The following is an 11,271-nucleotide window of genomic DNA, read 5'->3' as shown; positions in this document are numbered from 1 at the left end:
TTTACTGCTTTATATAAAGAAACACAATTAATGTTATGCAGATTTCAGTTCAGTTTTGGTCCGGCCCTCCATAATATTTTCTTATTCTCACGTGGCCCCATGTAAAAAACAATTGTCCACCCCTGACATAGAGAGAAAGAAGCGCTGCAGTAATATGCTATTAACAGAGCATGTTATATTACTGTGATGTTGCTGTTGGACTAAAGTTAGCTTGTTAGCTCCTCTGAGGGAGGGACTTTGGAAGTTTGGAGGCAGGGCAAGAGAGCAGAGGGGAGGGATTGGGAGAGAGGGATCTCAGAGGTGTGCACGGCACCTTTAAGGAGATGGAGATGTTCTTTAGGTGGTGGAAGGCTGTTTTTGTTTTTGATTTAATCTAACTGCTGAATGTCAAATCTGAGTCAATCAGAACAATCAAGGTTCTAGCGTTTTTCCACCTGTTCTTTGATCACCACCAGTTTAAGTCAATTATTATATAAAATGAGATGTAGCGGCTCTTAAACTATAACACGGAAGAAGAACCTGGAACAAGAACAAATGAATACATATTTACATGTTTATTTGTTTCAAAAAATCATTGTGAAAATCCAAAAAAATGATCTAAAACAAACTATTGAATATATGTATTTACAAGAACAAGCATTTAGCGTTTGAAAAAGAAAGTCTTGATTCTTTTGAAATGTTTTTGAATCCTCTTCTTCAAAGAACCAAAACAGCCGGTAACTCCATCTGAAGACTGATCCAGAACGTCATCATTTAAATGAGGAGTGGGAGCAGACACCAAGTCCAAGTCAGTCAGAGGAGGGAGACTATCAGCTTCTGCAGTGGCCAAATTCAGTGTGTCACTATCTGATGACTTGGATGCAGAGGCATCATCTAGAACACACTTTTCATCTGATGCATGGCAGGAGGTCTCATTAGCCTGTAATGAGGGTTGATGGTGTCTGCTGGTCTCCTGCTGGTTGAGGTGGGATGTGCTGAAGAAAGGGTGGAACTGAGCCTGACAGGGAGAGATCCTTTCATTTCCATCCAAGCAGAGAAGCTGCTTCAGCAGGTCCACAAAGGCTTCTCTGTCCTCAACCTCACCACTTTCTTCTCCTGGATGAACCTGCATTTCAATACAAAAGACTGGTCATTACATAAGCTCACACATCAGGCATATCGGTAAGTAGTTTATGGTCAAGATATCTCAATAACTTCTTGACAGTCAAGATTTAATCAGGACAGTGACATTTATTGACATTTATGAAAAACTTACATTGACCAGATCATCCAAAGAAGAGAACTCAACGAAATGGTGTTCCTCCTTAGTTGAGATGCTGTTACCAGCTTCATATTCTTCTGGTGTCTGGGGAAACAAGATGAGTGTTATGAAGTTCATTGTAAAGTTAAACTTTGGTGAACTTGAGTTTGCCAGAAAAAAAAAAAAAACTTCAGTTTTACCATCAGTCGCCATTTTGAGCCCTCCTCAGCCTCACAAAAGAAGCAACTGGTGTAAGCCCCGGCCTGAAGCTGGTCATCCTTCGGTAAACCAAGAAGTTCTGAAACACGCTTCATCATTTGGTATTCACAGAACACAGAGAAGAGGTTTTCTCCAATGTAGAGGAATACAAGCACACAACCAAGGGCCCACACATCAATGGCCTCACTGAAAGGAAGGCCAATGGAGACTTCAGGAGCCCTGAGAAGCAAGGATGCGAGATAAGAGTGAGAATCTATGACCAACATATCATTACAATGCATTACAGGTTTGTCCTAACCACAGCTAAGCCATGTGAGGAGAAATCCTCCTACCTGTATCCTAGAGGCTGAATTTCAAGGCAAGGCTCCATGCTGGAAGTTTTAACAGCCACACCAAAGTCGATTAATTTCACCTTCAGTTCCTGGATATTCCTATTGACCACCATGACATTGTCAGGTTTTATGTCTGTGTGGATGATTCCAAGGCCTTTTAGGGCATCTAAAGCCACCAATAGCTGCAGAAACGAGATCAGAAGACACAGGTTTAGAATAAACGTTGTACATTTGCTGTATGAGCTCAGGTTTTAAAACAGGATTTCTTTCATTCTACGTTTAGGTGTTACAGTAAGTCTAAAATTCTACGTGCCAACCATACCTGCTCAGCAATTGTATGGATATAATTCACACTCAGGGGTTCCCACTCTCGGTTTTCCATCAGAGTGTGAAGGTCGATCTCAAGAAGTTCAAATGCCAGGCAATTGCAGTCCATGTACACAAAATGCTCGTAAAACGTAAGCAAATTTGTGCGGTCAGTATCAAGGACACTAATTACCTTTAGCATTGAAATCTGTGAAGAAGAAGAAAAAGAAAAAGAAGGGACTATTAGATGTTAAATACTTTGGCTGATTCCAACAGGTCTTAGAAAATCTGTATTTTGTGAATTTGCGAATATCACAAAAAAAGCAAAAGGGAACAAAGTTTGGTTTCATTGTTGATATTAATAAATATATAAAGTAATAGGTACAAAAGCTACATGAACACGTGTAAATGGACAATGGCTATCAGCTTTACATTTACACGTTTATTGATATGATATCTACATGGAATATTGTGTTACAAATATACAGATTTTTTAAAAATAGATCTGTTCAGTTCAATGCAATTTTGGGAATATAGTACAAAAGTTATGAAACGCACATTACCATGTTGAAGTAATTACACATTGATAACAAAAATATTGTTCATAGAATTTAGAAATAGCAAAACCTGAGCCATCAAATGTTAGAAGGTGCAAACAGGTACCTCATTCTCAAGATGGTCTTCAAAGCCGTCCTTGATGATTTTCACAGCCACCGTCTCGTTGTTCTTAAGGTTCTGGCACTTCATCACCTGCCCAAAGTTGCCATAACCAATACACTCCAGGATGGAGTAATCTGCAGTGCTGCTGCAGAGAACCGGAAGTTCAGCTGCTGTGAGTGTGGAAAGAAAGAACAGAGGGTCAGTATTGAGTAGTTCAGTCTGTGTATGTGTCTGTAGTGAACAAAGGTGACCACATAATTGTATTGTGAGGAAGGGCCTTAATGACACTTATACAACAATTAGTAATTTGACTGGACAAGAGACATTCAATGAGTGCTGATATAGACATTAATCAACTGTCAGTTAGGAAATGTTTCACAAAATGTGCTTTCAATACTGTTGTATAGAAGCAATATATAAAGGTAGATATGTTGCAAAATGTGAGAGCTTGTAGAATGTGATTTGAGCTTGTGTATAAAAAATTCTCACATGTGAAATAAATTTACACAAATGATGGAAAAACATTTAGAGACTGATATTTACACATAAAATGACAGCTTCAAACTTGTAATCCAACATTTATTCACATGTTTTTTAATTACGGTAAACAATCATTTGTGCAAGTAATTAAAAAAAACATGTGAATAAATGTTGGATTACAAGTTTGCAGCTATAATTTTATGTGTAAACATCAGTCTATACATTTTTTCTTGTCATTTGTGACATTAAAATTTTTTCACGTGTAGATTTTTTATACACAAGCCACTTTCAAGTCTAAAGTCCCTATCTACAGTATAAAAACCCTGTTTCTCATTGAGTCTTTTTTACCTGCTGCAGCTGAAGCATCAGAACACAGAAAAGTGGACATTTTACACTCAACTTCTTTAAAAGTCACAAAAACTGTCTTGACATTAAATAATAACAATCAACTAGAAAAAATCTAAACATAAATATAAACAGTAGTTAGACTAACATGTGCAAAACTTAATAAAATAATATAACAAGATAACAGTAACAAGATAATAATAATAATAATAGTAATAGTAATAGTAATAATAATAGTAATAGTAATAATAATAATAATAATAATAGTAATAATAATAATAATAATAATAATAATAATAATAATAATAACGAGAACTGCAAGCAGTTATGAAAGGGGGCCAGGCCTTCCCTCGCGACTCGGACCCCAGGTTTTGCGGAGCCCCTGAAAGTACGTCACGAATGATGACAGGCTCGTGGCGAGCGTCAGGACACAGGCCAACGTGCCATTTGCTGTGAACAGGTGGATATGAAGTTTTGGAAGATGTGATTTAAAGTGTGAAAGTTACAGACCAAAATGCATTTGCACCTATTATAGCGCCACCTCGTGGTACACTTTGTGGTATGGGTGATCTGTGTGCTCTTCTATAGTTACCCTGTAAATTTCACAGCCCTCAACATAATACTTCAGCTGAAATAAAGGTTTGTTTATTTATATGTTATGTAGTAATAAGCAGTGTTTGAAATAACGGCGTTTAAAATAACGGCGTTAGGTAACAGCGTTTGTTTTTCAGAAACGGGCTAATCTAACTAATTACTTTTTATGCCGTTACAACGCTGTTATCGTTACTGAACGTTAAATGCGGTGAATTACATGTATTGATTAAATGAACTGTGATCCGAAAGCATCCCTGGCTTCTTACTCAATGTAGTGAGCAGGTGGGTTAAAAACAAGGTGAGCGATTATGATTGGCTAAGGCGACGTGCCAGCACTTGCGACACACACACACACACACACACACACACACACTGCAGATTGGATGAAGCAGCAGAGATGGTGAGCGTGGAGCAGTCTGATGAAAAGTTGTCATTTTTAAGGTGACGATACAAACACTACTTTAAATTAATTGTGGTCAAAGGCAAGAACGTGCATGTGAAGTGTTCTTTATATCCAGGAGTGAAGACTTTGTCAACATCCGTTGTAAGCAACTCAAAATTAATGAAGCACCTCACGACACATGCATCTAAAAAATCTGAATTATTTGACGTATAGCAACTTTTTTTTTTTTTTTAACAGTAATGCAAATAGTTACTTTCCTTGGTAATGAGTTACTTTTATTACAGAGTAATTCAGTTACTAACGCAGTTACTTTTTGGAACAAGTAGTGAGTAACTATAACTAATTACTTTTTTAAAGTAACGTTCCCAGCACTGGTAATAAGCCACGCCCACTTTGACCAACTGCGATTAACTTCGAGATACGGCCCCAGGAGCGTCCCAAGGTCATACCCACCTAATTTGGTAAAAATTGGTCTTGCCATTTATGAGATATACATTTCCCATATTTGCAGCGCCCCCTAGTGGCATAACTTATTAAAACTTTGCTCGTACCCTTGCAGTCACATGACAACCAAGGATCTCAGATTTGGTGTTGTTAGCATTTATTTTGACCGAGATATGCAACAGTTTTTATAGCTTTGCATATTTTTATAGCGAGCTAGAAAATTTTACTCAGTAATTATTCGCGCATATTTTGATCCAACAAAATGATTTTATCAACTTTAGATCAGGTCCAACTGAAGACTCTACGTGCCAAGTTTCATGGGGATTAAACAAAACCCCAAGGAGGAATTTGAAAAAGTAGGTTTTTGATATGTCGTGACTTGCAAAGAGCAATGTGCTGTGGGAGTGGGCGTGGCCTATGTCAGAAGATGCGACTCTATGTAGGGAACATGTGGATATGAATTTTTTTAAAGATGTGAATTAAATTGTGAAAGTTAAAGGCCAAAATGTTTTTGCAATTATAGCGCCACCTAGTGACGCTATAATTGGTATGGGTGGTCTGTGTAGTCGTCTATATCAACCCTGTAAAATTCACTGCCCTCAACATAATAATTCAGCAGAAATAAATGTTTGTTTATTTATGTGTTATTATGTCATTAGCCACGCCCACTTTGACCAATCGTGAATAACTTTGAGATATCGCCTCAGGAAGGACCCAAGATCATCCCCTCCAAATTTGGTAACAATTGGTCGTGCCAATTAAGAGATATAAATATTCGTTATTTGTAGCGCCCCCTAGTGGTCTACATCATTCAAATTTGGCGCATACCCTCACAGTCACATGCCAACTAAGGAACTCAGATTTGGTGTTGTTAGCATTTATTTTGACTGAGATATGCGCCAGTTTGCATTTTTATAGCCAGCTAGAAAACGTTACCCGAACAAACTCATAGAGTTAACTGGAGATTACGTCCAACTGAAGACTCTACGTGCCAAGTTTCACGCTGATTGGACAAAACCCCAAGGAGGAGTTCAAAAAAGTAGGTTTTTCAGTTTTTGCGATTTTGCTCCGAGAAAAGTTTAGGCGGAAATGGGCGTGGCCTAGCCCAGGTGATTCAGTGCTATTTAAGGAATCTGTGGATATGAAGGTTTTAAATTTGCAACAAACGGTGTGGGAATTATTGGCCAAAACGCTTTGACCTTTGTTAGAGCGCCACCTGCTGGCGGATATATGTGAATTTTTGCGTCCAAGGTCCTCTGGGGGTTTTGGACCCAACCACCAAAGGGCACCGCCCTACCTAGCACGGTTTAGCCTGCAGCACTACTTTTACCCAAGGAAACATAATAAATATAATAATGATAATAATAAAAATCCTTACGATTACAATAGGGTTCCTAGCACCGCTGGTCCTAGGCCCCACGGGCTTGGCCCCCTAATAAGTTACCCAAAAAGTGGTGGGATCATCAGCTCTAATTTACAGTATCCTTCGCTTCCATTTTCTTTATGTAAGTGAGAAAAGGTTGCCAGCTAGTATAAAATTTCTGGCCACTGCCCCTTGTGGTGTATCGTATTTACTCATATTTCAAGAAATGAACAATATCATTCAGCCATGATTGAAACTCGGAGGATGTTTGTCCTTCCATTTAAACATTATCAGTCGGCGTGCTGTTACGGTGAAATTTACGGTTACCTCGTCTTTGACTTGAAAACACACTCTGTGGTAATAAATGATGAAGACCAGACAGGAGAGATGATGAAGTAATAAAAAATGATTTCATCTAAACTAAACAAAAAGGTACAAAGCGGGATAGACAAAGCAGTGGTCTCCCTTGGCCAAGGGAGAGGCGCGAAAAAAGAAGAAGGACCCAAAAGTTCCTTCCACACACATTTATACCCCACTGTCCCACCTCCCCCCTTCCACCGACAACAAAGAAGAGACCAGGGGGGTGTGTGTGTGTGTTGTGTAATGGCTACCCAAGAGGAAGAAGAGAAAAACAGGCACAGAGTTAAAAAACAAATTATCCCCTTAATCATACACACATGACAAATATAAATGTATCATTAAACATTATTAGATAATTTGCTTCGACAGTGCCAAAAGAGAACCAAAAGCAACCATAGTTTTGGCCCGACGACTGAGATGCAAGTCAGGTGGTATGACCCCAAATATTGCCGCTATGGGTGTGGGTTTTAATGACGTTTTTATGACATCTGTAAATGTTGAAAATATCAGTTTCCAAAACCCATCCAGTTTTGGGCAGGACCAAAACATGGTTTTTTGTTATAGGGGCGTGGATTGAAATATCTTTTAATGAAAAAACTCTTAGAAATTGCGTCCATATCTTAAAAGAGTGTTTAATTATTGGATTTGAAGAATATTCAGATATACGTTTAAGTAAAGGAAGATCTGTATTAAGTAATGCATCTAAAGAGATAGAATGACAGGACAAATGTTCCAATTGAAGCCATTTAGGGGTTGAATCAGAGTTTTGGGATCATTTCCAGTAGAGTATATTTCATATGTTGGCAGCCCAGTAGTAATATTGAAAGTTATTGTGGGAAAATCCACCATTTTGACAATGGCGTTGTAACATATTTTTATGTATTCTAGGTGTTTTCTTATTCCAAATGAACTCCGATATTAGTTTATCAATTGATGTGAAAAAAGATCTTGACAGGAACAGAGGAATGCTCTGAAAAACATACAAAAATGTAGGCAGCACATTCATTTTAATTACATTGATTCTACCTCCTAATGATAAAGGCAGCAGACCCCACCGTTCCAAGTCTTGTTTTAAATGACACAATAATGGGAGGAAATTAGCTTTGAAAAAGTCATTAAAATCATGTGTGATCCAGATTCCTAGATATTTAAATTTTCATGTGTTAGCTTTCAGGGAAAAAAGGTCAAAATTAATCAATTTGGCAGTAGTATTAAGTGGCATGATTTCACTTTTTTGTAAATTAACTTTGAACCCTGATATTTTGCCAAATTCTCCCAATGTGTTCAGTATGATCGGTAATTATATTTTAATTTACTACTTTGTATGCACTCATTTCATAATACAGATGTGAACTCTATACCTAAAAACAGTTCTTAAAAAAAACAAAACAAACTATTCTCAAAAAAAATTACAAAAGCTATAGGACAACAAAACAGAAACAGCAAAATGGAAAATTGAGCGCTTTCTTGTACGGGAACCACTGCCATAGTGAGACATCTCACTTCTATTACTCAGAGAACCAGGGTTATGTAAATAACCTATAGTTTTAAAGAGTAGATATCACACCTTATGGTTCACATGTATTTTATTAAAAATAAAACAGTCGATACAACAAATAAATAGTACATGCATGTAGAGTGTGACCGTGTTATACTAGGCCTTTCTGGTCTTCGTGGGAACGCTGGTGGAAGACAAAAGAGACCGCTGCATCCCAGGAGGCCTTCAGCACCTGGTCCCTCAGGCCTCTCCTGTCAAAGCAGTGGTTCCACTGGGAATAGTTACTGGTACAGTCTGAACCATCAGCAGGAGGCTGGACCTGTCTGCCATTCACACACCGACAACAGCGAAACCTTACAGCGACACAGGAGAGAAAAAGACCAGCATGATCAAAAGATGAGACCCTACACTTTGTTTAACATTAACAATATATTAAATTCCATACAGTTAAAATAGTATTGAACAATATTACGAGTTAATGGATTTGAAGGTGAAAAAAATTACTTGAATTTGATAACTCATGATCATGTGATGTCACATACTAATTGCTAATTTCTTGCAACATGTCAAGCATGCATGTTAAGCTGCCATGTTGGGAATTAAATAAACCTTTCCCCACAAAGTCTTCCAGAATACTATTTTTGTTAGTTATATTACCAGGGATTTAAACCTTAAGGTTAGCCACAGGTGTAGGGAAAGTTGATGGTCAGTAGATGTTGTAGGAGGTGAAGTAGGAAGGTGGCAGAGTTATTGCACAATGTGATTTATGTTTAAGTAAGTTAACAAATTGTTTTATCAGAATTGTATTTGAAGTTAATGTCATTAATCCTTAAAACCCTCTGTAAAACATAACAATTCATTTTTTAAATATAATTTTTAAAGCTACAGGGAGACATTCCAAAAGAGTCAAAAAGACACATGAAGCTCTAGAGCCACAGGTTACAGACCCCTGCCTTAACCCAAGAAATACCAACATATACCAAATGTGTCAGAATTCAGTAAATGACACTTAATGACAGTCTTCATGACATCTCATTCATGCTAATGTCATAAGAATGACATTAATGATAGCGTAAGGTCAGCCTTATACATGAAACTACAAATTAACAAATAATCTAAATTTCATTTTGTGCTTTCGCTTTTTAATTTTACTTACCTCATTGATTCATGTTATTGTTTTTATCTTTTTTTGTAAAGTGTGCCTGATTGTTATGAAAGGAGATTTTAAATAAAATGTATTATTATTATTAATAATAAGATAATGAACAATTGTTATTAATTCCTGGTGCAAGAAGTGACTTTCTTATCATTTCTAAATTTGAGAAAAATATCTATCATTATCATTACACAGTAATTAGTAGAATCGTTTAACTACATATGATGCAAACAATAATAACATTGTAAACTACAATATTTGCATTTCCTGAATAAAATACAAGTGAGGATGCAGGTGCTGGTCCACGTCACACTGCATTAGCTTAACGTTAGCTAGCATTAGTCTAGCATTATCATTAACCTAACAATAACACTAACCTTGCATTAGCCTAGCATTAGCACTATCCTAGCATTAACATTAGCCTAACAATAGCATTAATCTAACCTTAACACAAACTTAGCATTTGCATTAACCTGACATTAGCACTAACCAAACATTAGCATTAACCTAGCATAAACCTAATATTAGCATGAACCAAGCATTATCATTAACCTAGCATTAGCATTAATCTAGCATTCCCAACCTAGCATTAGCCGAGCTATAGGCTATAGGATAACAAGTGCCTGCTGCATCCTCACTAATGAGTTGTCAGAGGAAGCGTTTACTTGTCGTGTGTGTCGCTGGCAGTGTCTTCGTTGAGAGTGAAGAGTTCTCGGAGCTCGCCCAGAGAGAAGTGGCGCTCCACGTCCTGTTCCTCATCCACTACACAGCTGCTCAGCGCTTTCTTATGGGCCTGTCTCTGCAGGATCTTCTCCTCAATGGTCCCAGTCTGTCAGCACGCACACACACACACACACACACACACAAATTAAAGGACTGGTGACTGGTTCTGCTCACAGCCAAGTGCACAGAATTGATTTTAAATATATGTTAGTTTATCACAATAAAGGAAATTTCCCATAACTCTCAAAAAGTAACTAAACCTCTGCTTTCTCCTGACCTGCCACGAGGAGGGAAATGATGATCAGTAAGATGGCGCTGGTGTATGTGGCCTGTCGTCTACCTCTGTCCACTATTTTTGTGATTTTATTGTTTTTGACGCTTCTTATTAATGACATCGACTCCCTCCTGGTGCATCACCGTCAGACACTTTTGGATCTTCATTTTTCTGCCGTTAATTTGAGGCAAAAAGAGCAAAAAACTGCGATCCTTTCAACTCTTGTGGATGTGCCACCTTAAATGCTCCGTACCACATCCTCACCTGCCTGGAGACACCGCAGGAGACACAGAGGCAAACGAGGCGGTCGGCTGTTAAACTCAAGGCTTCCCTTGTGCTCTCATCAGATCTTGGATTGATCCACTGCATACCCTGGCAACTTTGTGATCCTGCGATCTCCTACTTGGTTCCCGTGGTGGGCTCTGGAGTCGACCCCCAGTCCGGTGCTGTCTTTCAAATCTCAGGACGCACGGAAGAAACGTGGAGAATCTGTGGCATCTGACTTGGGCTCCGTGCCTTGCCTCTACTCAGGATGGCCTCTCGGTTCCTATCAGGATGGCGCTGGTCATTGCAAGATCCCTGGCAAACAGGTTCCAGTGGATTGGATTTTCTCTTCGTAACTGAGGCCTGGCTACGCGTTGGCGAGTCCACTGCTCTCTCGGATCAGTTGCCTACTGACTGTTTATTTTTTAATAGTCCGAGAAAGTCTGGTAAAGGAGGAGGTCTAGTGACTATTTTTAAGAAGAGCTTTGTTTGTAAACAGCTCTCAGCGCCATCTCCTCCGTCCAGCTTTGAACTGTTTCTACAGTATTTGTGCTGGGCTGATCCCAGCTGGTACTGTGTGCTGTGATTTACAGACCAAATACAACAAGGA

General features: G+C 38.5%; 2 protein-coding genes across 2 annotated transcripts in view; both read right to left on the bottom strand.

The window, feature by feature from the left end:
• Positions 1–640: 640 nt before the first annotated feature.
• Positions 641–3,255, bottom strand: LOC114458811 (homeodomain-interacting protein kinase 3-like). The gene is made up of 6 exons (XM_028441195.1): positions 2,761–3,255; positions 2,114–2,305; positions 1,792–1,973; positions 1,441–1,678; positions 1,256–1,345; positions 641–1,105 (listed from the first exon to the last, which is right to left on the bottom strand). The coding sequence occupies exons 1-6, from the start codon at positions 2,842–2,844 to the stop codon at positions 641–643; spliced, it is 1,251 nt and encodes a 416-aa protein (XP_028296996.1). The 5' UTR covers positions 2,845–3,255.
• Positions 3,256–8,314: 5,059 nt separating this feature from the next.
• Positions 8,315–11,271, bottom strand: part of LOC114458810 (DNA repair and recombination protein RAD54-like) — a 46,294-nt gene continuing 43,337 nt past the window's right edge. Inside the window, exons 18-19 of the mRNA XM_028441194.1 lie at positions 10,066–10,229; positions 8,315–8,597 (exon numbers count right to left, since the gene is read on the bottom strand). Coding sequence (XP_028296995.1) covers positions 8,396–8,597; positions 10,066–10,229 — 366 coding nt within the window. The 3' untranslated portion in view covers positions 8,315–8,395. The remainder of the gene's footprint in view (positions 8,598–10,065; positions 10,230–11,271) is intronic.

Source organism: Gouania willdenowi, unplaced genomic scaffold (assembly GCF_900634775.1).
Source record: "Gouania willdenowi unplaced genomic scaffold, fGouWil2.1 scaffold_188_arrow_ctg1, whole genome shotgun sequence".
In the NCBI taxonomy this organism is placed as follows: domain Eukaryota; kingdom Metazoa; phylum Chordata; class Actinopteri; order Blenniiformes; family Gobiesocidae; genus Gouania; species Gouania willdenowi.
This window is presented reverse-complemented; position numbering and strand designations above follow the sequence as displayed.